The sequence below is a fragment of the Gossypium hirsutum genome, chromosome D08 (assembly GCF_007990345.1).
Source record: "Gossypium hirsutum isolate 1008001.06 chromosome D08, Gossypium_hirsutum_v2.1, whole genome shotgun sequence".
Taxonomy (NCBI): Eukaryota; Viridiplantae; Streptophyta; class Magnoliopsida; order Malvales; family Malvaceae; genus Gossypium; species Gossypium hirsutum.
The window spans coordinates 10,116,204-10,130,366 of NC_053444.1; the positions used below are offsets into that span (position 1 = coordinate 10,116,204).

The 14,163-nt window shown below is 34.1% G+C and overlaps 1 protein-coding gene across 2 annotated transcripts; it reads right to left on the bottom strand.

The window, feature by feature from the left end:
• Window positions 1-398: 398 nt before the first annotated feature.
• On the bottom strand, window positions 399-2,483 carry LOC107914663 (cyclin-U3-1). 2 transcript variants are annotated; one of them, XM_041099819.1, is made up of 4 exons: window positions 1,896-2,483; window positions 1,744-1,827; window positions 954-1,366; window positions 399-871 (listed from the first exon to the last, which is right to left on the bottom strand). In XM_041099819.1, exons 3-4 carry the CDS (start codon window positions 1,352-1,354, stop codon window positions 616-618), a joined length of 657 nt encoding a protein of 218 aa, XP_040955753.1. In that variant the 5' UTR covers window positions 1,355-1,366; window positions 1,744-1,827; window positions 1,896-2,483; the 3' UTR covers window positions 399-615. The 2 variants fall into 2 exon arrangements, with proteins under 2 accessions (XP_040955753.1, XP_016699136.1); XM_016843647.2 differs by lacking the exon at window positions 1,744-1,827 and having other exon boundaries at window positions 1,896-2,474.
• Between the last annotated feature and the right edge of the window lie 11,680 nt (window positions 2,484-14,163).

The following is a 14,163-nucleotide window of genomic DNA, read 5'->3' on the forward strand; positions in this document are numbered from 1 at the left end:
ATCAAAAGGTATGTGAATTGATATAGCTATAGAATAATGAAAAGTTCTTCTTTCAAATTTCTTTTTTTTTTTGAAAAATACAGGAAGGTTGGATTCCAAAATACTATAATGCAAATAGAATCTAAATTTAATGAAAAACATATGATTGAAATATTTGATTTGACGAGAATGTTGATAATGAAACAATAAAAACTCCTTAATAATTTTTTAGAATCGATTTTTTTTATACATAGTAGATCAAGCAATTTATTTCTCTTATTTCAAATAATTATTTAATTAATTTAAAAGGCCTCATTTTACAAATTCACTTTAAGCTTGCACTTGGAATAAAATTAAGTTAAATAAATTTATTTGAATTAAAGAAAATATTTAATTATATTTGAGCATGATAAATTAAGTTGGATAAAAAATAAATCATTTAAAATAAATGTGATGCTCACAAAGTTAATATACAACATGCCTTTTTGCACTGCAAAGCAATGAACACAAAGGTGCACGCTAAGAAACAAACAACATCATGAAAAAGATGGAAACAATCAATGCTAACTAATAGGCGCATTCAAATGATGCAAAAGCTTGCCGTTTCTTCAAGAATCTTGGCATGACTGCGTAGCTTCATCTTGAAATTGTGGGAGCGCATTGCGTATCACTTTTGCTTGGCCAACTATCTTTGATTCCACAGGCTCGAATAGGCCGTTCGATTTGATTACCTTCCCAACATTCCTTTTGCAGCTGACAACAGTATCCTTGGAATGTATTCACAGTTACTTGAAGTCTGAAATCCAGACCAAACAGAAAGCTCATCTCCAACCTGTTGAGCTCCGCCGTGCTTACCCCTCCCACTCGCGCATAATATGCATTGTTGAAAAACCTGCAAAACACAATGGGAAGAAATGATGCAAACTATATCTAACATCAACCTCAACCTCAAACTACAATCTCATAACACTCACGCATCATCAATAAACTTTGCGGCTACCAATACACTGGTTATGAGGAGTCGGTGAACATTAAGGGAAGTCAAATGCACATCCGTTTGTTGAACAAATCTATCGACATAAATGTATGCAACGAGAAAGCACGACGGACTGCAGCCAGCATACTTGAAGATGCGATCGATATAATGCTGAATGCTTATGGTGGGAGCTCTTAACCCATGAAACATGGCAACATTATCTTTGAAGTTCACCGTCTCGGACTCCATCTCGTTTCTTTGGACGGATTCCTCAAGAAGCGAAGAAAGAAGTGATAAAATCCGTGGAGTTCCAACAACTCCTTTACCCAATTCTTTGAATCCCAAAGCACGGTATATATCAGAATCCACACACTCCGTATCGATTGCAAGAGTTCCCATAGCTAGCTTAACCTGCAAAAGATGAAAAAGGTCATTAGTCAGATAGTAATAACCCCTTTCTGCTGGATCTACAAACATGTGCAGGAAGCATGTTTAGAGGCCAATTGCAAAGCCACAAATCCAGTTTGCAAATGAAAACCGCTAGCTCGGCGCCACATTAATCTTGTTTCAATGGACCATGTTAAATATCAGATCTTTTTGCCAACATTTTCATTCTTCCCTAATACATAATATATTGAAATTTATTTCATATAATTAAGTGATGTATAAGCTTTTTCACCGAATAGGCTCGCCATGTTCCCAAGCCTCAAAATTCAACACCCAACAACCATCCCAAAGCAGCAAATCAATTAACAAGCCAACCAACTGAAAAAGCTATAGAAAATCACCTAAAAAAATTCCAAGTTTCCTTGCTCACATACAAGAGCTCAAAAAGAATTATGAGAACTTAAGCAAAACCCATCAAACCAAATCTGATCAAAACACACACCCAAAATTAGGTAAAGAAAACAAGTGAAGACAAAAAAAAAAAAGGACTTACAAAATCTTTAGAAACTTCTTCTCAATATCCTTGAATCTGCTTCTTCTGGACTTTATACAAAGAAAAAGGAAAACATAAGAGAGATGGATCAAATCTTATCCTTTGATTAACTTAGCCATACTGTCTCCCCCACACCTCTCTCTCTCTCTCTCTCTCTCTCTCTCTCTCTCTCTCTCTCCCTGTCTCTGTGTCTGCTCCTTCCAGTTTATTGCAGAGACAGAGAAAAAACAGTTTTTTTTGGGGGGGGGTGAAGTCCCACAAGTAGTTTTCTCTCAATCTCTGTACCCTTTAATGGTATGTCTGAAGCTTTACACGAAAGACAGTGTCGGTAGTGGATTATTCATTTCTCACCCATTGTTGAAGTGGAAGACTAGGAAGGAAAGTTAACCCTCTAAACTCCAACCTCCTTTCAATTTGCCTTTCCCCTTTGGTTAAACTGAAACACCCCTTGGGGTTGGGCCCCACTTCTGTAGCCATCCCACATTTCCTACCCTACTTCATCGCCTTTCATTTTGGATTAACTTACAAAAGTGGAAGATAAAAAATAAACTTTTAATTAGAAAATAAATGGAAAAATATGTAACAAAAATTGCAAAACAAAGTGTATGAAACAATTTATAAACCTGTGTATCGTGATGTGCATACAACTTTAAAAAAGAAAAAAAATGGTGACATCATGTGAGTTGGTTTTATTTGAAGATGTAAATACAATGTATTTCTTTCACAAATTTTGGCCACCGCCAGTGCCTGGCTTCACTCATTCTCCTCGCCATTAAAGTTAAAAAAAAGAAAACTCAAGTCTGATTTCAGAAACTGTTCAATTAATGTGTAATATTTAGAATTTTATAAAAATATTAAATTCAAATTGAATAAGTACGAAAAAATAATTGGTTAATTCAAATATAAAAATGTTTATTTTATCCAAACATCCAACTAAATTAAACTACTAAATTACCAAATAAAACCTTTTTTTCTAAAATTACGAAAATTGGACGTTTTTGCTAAAACGCGTTCAATTGGTGTCATTTTTAAGGGAAATTTAGAAAAATGCTTCCAATTGGAAGCGTTTTTCCCCTCTAGCCATTAAAGCGTTTCCAGCTCAGCGCGTTGAGCAAAAACGTGTCCAACTCAACGTATTCCCCTCAACGGTAAAAAAAATTATAAAACCCCTCCACCTACTAATTTCTCACATTTCTCTCTTAAATCTCTCAAATTTCTCAATCAACTCTCAAAAATCTCTCAAATTCTCTCTTAAATTTTTTACTAAAATTCTATTTCTATCTAAATTCTATTTTTTATTAATATTTTGAAGAAATATTTTTTTATTAAAGTTTTTTTTCTTATTCTATATAATTTAGCAATGGCTGGGTCTCTAATCCGTCTTGATAACAAGCACATCTAGTCAATCAATTGCAAATGGTAAGAATAAATTTTAATCTTGTTTAATTTTTTTATTTCATTGTTATATTTTAACGTAATATTTTTATAATTTTTACGTAAATAGGCGGAAGATCAAACTTTACAATGCCATATTCACAATTTACCTGGTCCTCCATCACCGTTGATTGAACCGTTCTTGAGGGAAGCCGGTTTTTGGCATGTGGCCCTTGTAGTTCGGGGGTGTAAGTTGGACCTGAAATTCATAAGCGCATTGGTGGAAAGGTGGAGACCCGAGACACGCACATTCCATCTTCCATGTGTTGAATGTACTATCACTCTAGAGGACGTTCATTTATAGTTGAGGTTACCAGTGGACGGGTTGGTAGTCTGTTCAGTCTGCTGATTGGGGAACCGTATGTGGTGATTTTTTGGATGTGGCTCCAGAGACGACGTACGGAGGTCGAATTAAAATGGCTTGGATACAAAAACATTTCACGGAACTAGTTGAGGATTCGACTGAAGCCTAAAGAGAACGATACGCTCGTACGTACATCCTTCAGATCATCGAGGGTATCCTGATGCTGGATAAGTCATGAAATCTCATCCATCTAAAGTGGCCGCTGAAACTCGTTAATTTTAGAGTAGCGGGCGAACTCAGTTAGGGGTTTGTCGTGTTGGCAACATTGTTCTAAGAGATGTGTCAGGTGACGCAAACAGGAAAAATCAATATTGGTGGTTGTCTTTTACTACTACAGTCATGGGCTAAGTTCCGATTTCCATTTTTACATCCTCGAGCGAACTACTTGTATACATTCTCACTCGCAACAAGGTAAAATTCAGTAGATATTACCATGATTAAATTGATTTAAATTAAAATTATTATGCTAAGAAGTTATTTAAATAGGTGGAACCATGTGCCGAGTCATGTCGGATTACCTACTGAGCATCAAGATATACGACTTCTATTATACCAACGATCGGAAGCTGAGGTATGTATTTGTTTAATTTTAAACTATATACAAATAACATAGTCAATTTCGTATTTAGTAGTGTATATATATAACTAATATTTTTATCACGTTAATATAGTTTGAATGGACATTAAACGAGGATCCGACAATTCAAAAATAATCACCGATGAATTCTTTATGAATCCCAACGCTTGGCATGTTAAGGTCCCATTGGTAGTGTACACTACCGTTGCGATGCATAAGACCAATAGAATGTTGCGGCAGTTCAAATTCCTGCAGTTGATTCCCATGACACCTTAAGACCTTGATGATCTGCATCCTATCGACTTGCGGCGGCCAAATGAGAATTGGTCGGTATTCCACTCCCAACATATCAACATGTGGAATAATCGGTATGATTTTTCACCTACTCGCAAACCTATTATCGTTTTGGAGTTAGCATGCGATCCGGAGTACATGTCATGGTTTAGGATCCATGGCAAGCCATATTTGTACAGGGAAGAGGCAAGGAGTGGCATCCCCATACAAGTAGGCCACGAAGGCCCCATTTAAATTTAAGGGCTGGCGATGCGGACCCATTATCAGAACCCACGCAAGAACCGGCTCCAACGACCTCAATACCGATGCCCACGCCACCCCCGTTCAATATTTACCATCTTATTATGGTGCGTATTTTAACCCTATTAGCTTCACACAAGCATCATATATTGCACCACATTTTTCTGCTTCTAGTCTTATGTCAAGTTGGATTGTTGGTCATCCATCCCCAATGTTTTACACGCCTAGCCCATCTCATTTTTCAGTAATGCCGACACCAACGATGATGTATAGGTCATCTACGTATCAGGCACTAACGAAGAGTCCACTCATCTTCTTCGCCTTCGGTCGATTGCGATCCTTGCATTCTCGGTTGCAATCGTTGAACCAAGAAGATGAGCAACTGAGACCACAACCCCACCTAGAAGTTGAACCAAGAAGGAATCAAGCGCATAACCATCGACCACCCCGATGTGGCACCGATCCTAACCGGCATATGCACTAATTAATTTTATATTGTATCGATGATATTTGTTATCATTTTACAAAATTAACATTGTAATTTGTTATAATTTCACAACATGAAAATCTTATATTTGTTATTATTTTATAGAACCGCGCGTTTACATATTATAATGGAATTGATATTTGTTTTCTAGTTTTCATAGTCCTTTCAATGTGAACATGATGGCATTGTCTGGCCCGGGTTCCTACACCACCCGAGATATTTTTTAGACCCATCTCGTCAAAATTATTTTTTCAGTTCTTCAAGTTTCGATTTTTAATCAAAAATAATATTCTATTGGTGTAAACACAAATATTTAAAATCTCAAATTCAATTATTACAATTATTACGTTAAATTTTTAATCAATTAAAACCATAAACCCTAACCTTAAAACCCCTAAAACCTTAACCTTAATAATAAAACCCTAATTAATAAACCATAAAACACTAATTAATAAACCCTAAAACCTTTAAAATCCTAAAAACCTTAATAAAAACACAAGGAAAATGCTTTTAGGTGGAAGCTTTTTTCTGAGTTTCCCTTGAAAAGGACACCAGCTAGATGCGTTTTAGCAAAAACGGCCCATTTCCATCATTTTAAAAAAAATTGACTTATTTCCGTAATTTTAAAAAATATATATTTTATTTGGTAATTTAGTCAAATTAAACTCATTTAAATTGATGTTGTCAAATTTGATCAGAATCTAATAAAATCAAACTCATTATAATATGTTAAATTTTTATTTTTTAAATTTTTTAAAATTTAATATAATCAACCATCTTTGTAATAATTTATTTGTTTATCAAGATTTTAGATATTATATAAATATAATTGTTATATGCCTACAATAACATTTGAGATTTAAATTTATTTAGACTTTTTTAATTTTCAAATTAAAAATCTATTTTATATAACAATATTATTAAACAATAAGATTTAGATAAAAAGTGAGTAAAAATAAAATATAAAAAATTGATTTTATAACAAAAATGCTGTTATTATAAGAAAGTGCTGATAATGTAAGACATTTCTTGAAACATGGATCTCTTTAACTTATTTTCCATGGATCTAATATCGCTGGCTATCGAGAGAAGTATTGGTGAAGTGTAATCCTAAAACTTCGACATCCAAGAGTATAAGGTTCCTTACGTTATTTATGTTAATTCATTTGATTTAGAGTTAATAAAGTGATTACCAAACTTTTATTCAGAGGTGTTTATACTGATTGAGTTAAGTTTATACATGATATTATCATATTTTATATTTGTTTAAGTCCAACTTGTTTGAAATATGAATCTAAAATTTTGTCAAACCTCGGCTCAACCAGCTCATTTTTGTAAATTGCTAACTCGTGCTCATTTTAAGTTTGCCCGTATTATTTTTATTTTTTAAATATTTATATTTTTAATTTAATTTTTTTTTCATTTCTTGAATTTATATAGGCAACTTAGTATTTTTAATAGCTACATTATATAATTATAGATTAAATTTTATTTATTATAATTTACATAATATTACAAACTTAGAAAATGGGCTGAATCGAGCTAAGCTTCACTACACCAAAACAGGCTTTTAGCGGCGCCGCTAATGAATGCGCCGCTAACTTTAGCGGCGCTTTGACCAAAAACGCCACTAAATTTGGCAGATTTGTAAAATAAAATTTTTTATATTTTCAGCCCTCCTGTAAAAACAAATCAAAAGAAATCATATCTAAACCAGCCAAAAGTAATAAATCAATATATTAAACAAATAATATAATAAATATCAATAAATAAAATAAAAATCGTATTATTATTACAAAAATGTTAAAAGTTAAAATGATAATTAAAAGTCAAAATCGAAGTATATTTACACGATAGTCTAAGACGACGGCTGTTGCGACTGTTGAAACATCTTCATCATACTCTGAAGCTGCTGCTGGAGTTCATCGAACTTTTGACGCTGCTCTGCTTCCCTCGCTGCAGCCTCTGCTTCCCTCGCTTTAGCCTCTGCTTCCCTCGCTGCAGCCTATACTTCTCTCGCTACCGCCTCTGCTTCTCTTACTGCCGCATCTGCTTTAAGCTGCTGCTGGAGCTCTTCATACTTTCGTTGAACCTCAGCTTCTCTCGCTGCTGCATCTGCTTTCAGTTGTAGCTGGAGTTCTTCATATCTTTTTTGAACCTCAGCTTCTCTCGATGTTGCCTCCGCTTTAAGTTGTGTAATTTGCTCAATTGTTGTCGCTTGTATACGAGCCATCTGGTCTCTTAACCTCTGAACTTCAGCTTTGGCTCGACTCCCCGAAGGCATATATTGTTGCGAGCTAGATCCAAAAAATTGGGATGGGTTAACAAAAGATCCTTGAAATCGAACCCGACCATACCTTTCAGGACCCAAAACTTCAGTGATAATCCGGTTGTCAATGTCGTCAATATGAACAGAACTATCACTGGAAGCAATCGCTTCGTACTCCGCCTTTTTATCCTTTAATTTTTCCTAAAAAATAAATCAAATAGTTAGGAACGCAATATATATTAAAAAACCCAATGCAACATAACTTAACAATATTTGCATTACAATAAATGGAATAAATCATTAGAAAATAAACACTATAAATAATTAAAACAAGTGAAATTGTATTAATTAAGCAAACGTACCATAATTTCTGTAGCTTCAGGAGTCATAGGGTTTCCATCTTTCTTCCTATGTGTAATGTCAAAAAGTTGAAGGCGTCCAACTTTTTGACCGGACGACAGTTCCTACAATACAATAGTAAAAATATTAATGTAAGTAAGTAGTTATCATCCTCCAATATATAAAAATTGAAAATACCTCTGCATGAGCTACACACGCAAAACTTTTCGACCCAGCTGTGTGAGTGAATTTTTGTTGCTGCCTACTTTTTTTTCCAACTTCTTCACGATCCTACATTATGAAATTATTAGTACATTAATTAGAAAATACTATACACCACAATAATTTCAAAATTTTATAAGTTACACATACCTCTCCTTTCTTTGAAGCCCAAAATCTAACGACCTCTTCCCACTGGTACCTCAGCATTCCCGGCGGGACATTTTGTAATCTCTCGTCCAGTGTTGTTTTTGTCTTAAAATAGTCTTTCTTTAAAGTGCTCTTATGGTCTCTCCATCTTTTTCCCAATGCCTTCTTTACATAAGCATCGGAGACCTCTAGAGCAAATCTCGCCTACAAAAAACACAACTTAAGAAAGTAAATGTAAACGAAACTTAAACCCAAGTATTATAAATGACATACACGTTTTGTTACCTTAATGTTATCGAAAGCTTGGTTCTTGTTACTCTCGGGCACTTTATGCCATGACTCGAAGTTAATTGGCAACATATTTGCATTCCGTGCTAGAATGCCCATGTATCCTGCTAAAAGGTGAGCTTCTGATCCAACAGGCTGACCAAAGCTATTACTGGATACTTGGACACGCTCGACTGGATCTAGGTCGTATAAATCGCTCAATACCGTACGTCCGCGACCTCTCCGCGTCCCACCAGTTTCATCTGAAAAATAAAAGTATTGTAATATACGAAATTTAAAAAAAAACAAACAAGAAGTCAACACACATGTAAATTAAATGTTAAATTACTTTGAACTTCTATAGGTTCCTCAGGTGTAACCGGAATATTCGAAGATCCAATAGCAGTCTGTTGTTCAGTGCTGTTTGTTTTCGCCGAGTTTGGAGTACCTTGAACAATGCGGTGCGATCGCACTTTTCTTCTAGGCATTTTATCTGCAATACAAATAAATTAGTTGAAAACTTAGTATACAATTACAACAATAATATCCCATATAAAATAGTTGAAATATCATCATTCGTAGATGTAATTAGATAATCGTAAAAGCTTACTACATTATAATTCGTAAGTCTCTTCATCCGTATCCTGGCGGACCCATTAAAAATGTGTACTAGTACCAGGGATGTTTTCGTTTAAGTTCTGTTCTGGAAATGGCAAAGTTTGTGTTCTGTCGTCAATGTCATCTCTACTTCCACTGCCCATGTCAAACAAGTCTCTAGAGATGTTACGGAGTACAACGTACCAACCCTCATTAGTTGGGTCTTTTGAGTAAAAAGCTTGTTTAACTTGAGAAGAAAATACATACGGCTCATCAATCAATTGTTGTCCTTTGTGAATCAATCGATCGAAGTTTACCATTGTGAAACCAAATTAATCTTGCTTGATTCCACGTGCAGTATTAACATCAGCCCAATCACATCGAAATAAGACAACTTTCCATTTGCCGTAGTAATCCAACTCAATTATGTCAGTAAGAAGTCTAAAATATTCCACATTTCCCTCCACAGGATTATTGTCCCTAGCACTAGCATAACTTGTAATTGAGGAATTAACCACTATTCCACAATTTTGCGTTCTCCTCAATCTCTCGCGATATTTTGTATGAAATCTGAATCCGTTTATGAGGAACGCACTATATCTTTTAACCACCCGATTTGGACCTTGGGAAAGCAATTTAACTTCGTCAATGACGTTCTTCCCACTCCAAGCCTATTGAATGGAAAGTAAACTGACTAATTAAAAATGCTTTGAGTAAATATTATTATTTGTCGATGAAAGCTCCAATTACATACTGTTTGGCTTAACCATTCATGAAAAGATTCTGTAAACAACTTATTGATATCTCGATGTTGTGTTCTTCGGGAGCGCGAACGAGATTTCAATATTTGTTTGTACTCACTATGTTAAAAATATGTTCAGTTTGTTAGACTATAAACAATTTTTAAACGATGAATATTTATCAAATTTCTAGAACTTACTTGCGTAAAGGTTCCATTGATTCGTGGTGAAACAGAACATATCGATGTGCTTGAACCCACGATAAATCATCTAATTCTGTAATTTCAACTTTACCGATTGGTTCTCCAAAACTTTGGAACAAATAAGTATCGGCAAAGTTATGATCCGTGAGTCCAGCATTTCTATTTGGTCTGTTCAACCTTGTTTCAACATCTTCCAAATATCTTGAATAGAAGGTCATACATTCCTCTGCCAAGTAGCCTTCGGCAATCGATCCTTCTGGATAACGCTTGTTGCGACAATAAGACTTTAATTTGGATAAGAACCTAAACACGGTATACAACGTTATCAAAAGTTGTAACCAAAAATACATAGGTGAATGAAGGAAAATTTTAAAAATTGTAATTAACACCTTTCTATGGGATACATCCATCGATAGAAAATGGGTCCGCCAAGAATTGCTTCATGCGGGAGATGGATTATCAAGTGAACCATAATAGTGAAGAAGAAAGGTGGGAAGATTTTCTCCATGTTGCATAAAGTTAAAGCGGCTCGATCCTGTACCTTCTGAAGTTCTTGAACATCCAAAACTTTGCCATAAATGACTTTCATTATATTGGATAGTTCAATTATACAAGACGTCACCTTCTTCGAAATACAACATCGTAGAGCAACTGGCAGTAAATCTTGCATCAAGATGTGATAGTCATGTGATTTTAGCGAATATAGTCTTCGATCTTTAACACTAACACATCGAGATATATTAGATGCATACGCATTTGGAACCTTTATATCCTTCAACACAATGCAGAACACTTCTTTCTCTGTCTTCGACATTGAGAAAATAGAAGGCGGCAACCGATATTTACCATTCGGAAGTGGATTCGGATGAAAATCAGGTCGAATTCCCATCTAAACTAAATCAAGTCGACTCTGAAGATTGTCTTTTGATTTTCCGTCTACATTCAAAATTATACAGACAATGTTCTCGTAAACACTTTTCTCAATATGCATAACATCAAGATTGTGTCGTAAAAGGTGGTGCTCCCAATAAGGCAACTCAAAAAAAAATACTTCTTTTCTTCCATAAGCCCGCCTCATTAGGATCATCCTCTTCATCGGAGTTATCATCAGCTTCATCATTTGATCTTCTATTTCTTTGCGTGTTTGCCGGTTGATTCATCTTCCCATAACTGGAATTCATATCTTCCAACATTAACAAGATTTCAGATCCACTTGTCTGCGAAGGAGCTTCTTTGAACTCTTCAGTACCGTCAAATGCCGAACTCTGGAATCTAAATCTATGATTTTCCGGTAACCACCGACGATGTCCCATGTAAGAGAACTTTTTCCCATTGTATAATCATTGCGAACATGTTTGTGCAGCACAACAAGGGCACGCATAACGACCCTTGGTACTCCAACTGGATAAATTGGCATAAGCGGGGAAGTCATTAATGGTCCACATCAAAGCTGCACGTAAATTAAAGTTCTCCTTTCTCAGCACATCGTATGTCTCGACACCTGCCCATAATTGTTTTAACTCTTCAATAAGTGGCTGTAAATAAATGTCGATATCATTCCCGGGCCCTTTCTCTCCAGGGATAATCATAGATAAGATAAGGGAAGATTGCTTCATGCAAATCCACGGAGGCAGATTGTAAGGAACAAGCACTACTGGCCAAGTACTGTATGCAGTACTCATGATCTTGTAAGGATTAAATCCATTAGATGCTAGGCCAAGCCTCACACTCCTTGGATCGCTTGCAAAACTTGGAAATTTATTGTCAAATGATTTCCAAGCCAAAGAATCTGCCGGATGCCTTAATAATCCATTATCAGTTCGTCTTTCATGGTGCCACGTCATTGACTTCGCTGTCTTCGACGACATGAAAAGCCTTTGAAGCCTTGGTATCAGCGAAAAATACCGCAAAATCTTGACCGACTTCTTTCTTGGCTGTGCATCATTTTCATCGTCGTTCCCATCTTCTGTGTTTCTATTTATCCAACGGGATTCGCCGCATACATGACAGCACTGTTGGTTTCTCCGATCGCCCCAATACAACATGCAATCATTCGGGCAACTATGGATTTTGTTGTACCCAAGACCTAAGTCTTTTATAATTTTCTTCATATATTTGCAAGACTGAGGGATTTTTGTAAACGGAAACATTTCTCTCAAAAACTCTAACAGCATTGTCAATGAGTTCCCGGTCCACCCTCCCAAACATTTTAACTGGAAAAGACGAATGCAGAATGACATTTTTGAAAATTTCGATCCCTCATATAGTTCTTCGTTCATCTCATTAAGTAGCGCGTAGAACTTTCCCGCTTCTCCATTCGGCTCTTCATGATGTACACTTCTTCCGGGTTGGGCTCCAGCATTTCCACCGAGATTACAATCATCAGATGGCAGAAAGTCAGGTGGGAACGACTGTAAACCATGACTCTGAATATTAAATGCTTCACGCAACATCCCTTCCATGTCATCCCCTCTAACAGACTGATGGTAGGCAGTACTATCATAAGATACATCCATCCTTGAAGAGGAAGTACTAGGCGGGCATTCTCCATGGAAAAACCATTGTTTATAACCACGAACAAACCCATCAACAATTAGATGCTCGTATACAACTTCACGATAATGCCAGTTTATGTTGACACACTTCTTACACGGGCAAAGAATCATGTTCTCTTGGCTTGCATATTGAAATGCAAAATCTAGAAAAGTTTGTACTCCATTTCGATAACCGTCGCTTACCCTTGACAAATTCATCCAAGACCGGTCCATTTCTTATTTCTTGAAGCCTAATCTTGAGAATAAATTGCACGGGTTTAGGATTTAGGAATAAGTATAACTAAGCTACGTAAGTTATGTATTATGTAAGTTATTTATTATGAAAATTATGTAAGTTGTGTATTAGTCAAATTATGCTATGTAAGTTATGTATGTCGTATAAGTTATGTAAGTTGTAAGTTATGTAAGTTATTTATTATGAAAATTAAGTAAGTTATGTAATTTACGAATAATTAAAAAATTGTAAGTTATGTAAGTTGTAAATTATGTATAATATTAATTAACTAAGTTATGTAATTTATGTATAATATTAATTAATTAAGTTATGTAATTTATGTATATTAATTAATTAAGTTATGTAATTTATGAATAATTAAAAAAATGTAAGTTATGTAAGTTGTAAGTTATGTAAGTTGTAAGTTATGTATAATATTAATTAACTAAGTTATGTAATTTATGTATCATATTGATGTAAGTTATGTAACTTATGTATATTAATTAATTAAGTTATGTAATTTATGTATAATATTAATGAAAGTTATGTATAATAACATAAAATTCAGTTATGTAATTTATGTATAATATTAATTAATTAATTAAGTTATGTAGTTTATGAATAATTAAAAAATGTAAGTTATGTAAGTTATGTAAGTTGTAAGTTGTAAGTTATGTAAGTTGTAAGTTATGTATAATATTAATTAACTAAGTTATGTAATTTATGTATCATATTAATGTAAGTTATGTAACATATGTATAATATTAATTAACTAAGTTATGTAATTTATGTATCATATTGATGTAAGTTATGTAACTTATGTATATTAATTAATTAAGTTATGTAATTTATGTATAATATTAATGTAAGTTATGTATAATAACATAAAATTCAGTTATGTAATTTATGTATAATATTAATTAATTAATTAAGTTATGTAATTTATGTATAATATTAATTAACTAAGTTATGTAATTTATGTATAATATTAATTAATTAATTAAGTTATGTAATTTATGTATAATATTAATGTAAGTTATGTATAAGAACATAAAATTAAGTTATGTAAGTTGTCAGTTATGTATAATATTAATTAACTAAGTTATGTAATTAGAGATGGGTATTACTGCTCGAATTGGTGCCCATATGCATGTAGAGATTGACAGCAACATCATGTAGAGCAATAAATACCATGCAAATTATCAGTGATAAGGTACTGCAGATTGAAAAAAAAAAACTTAATTGTTTTAATATATAAACCCATTTAAAACCTAAAACAAAACCCATTGCTTTTAAATTTTTAATAAAACTTTTATTAT

Coding starts and splice junctions, on each gene's coding strand:
- LOC107914663 (XM_041099819.1), bottom strand. CDS start 1,354: ATGGGAACTCTTGCAATCGATACGGAGTGTGTGGATTCTGATATATAC. Junction 872..953: donor GCAAAGTTTATTGATGATGC/GTGAGTGTTATG, acceptor TGTGTTTTGCAG/GTTTTTCAACAATGCATATT.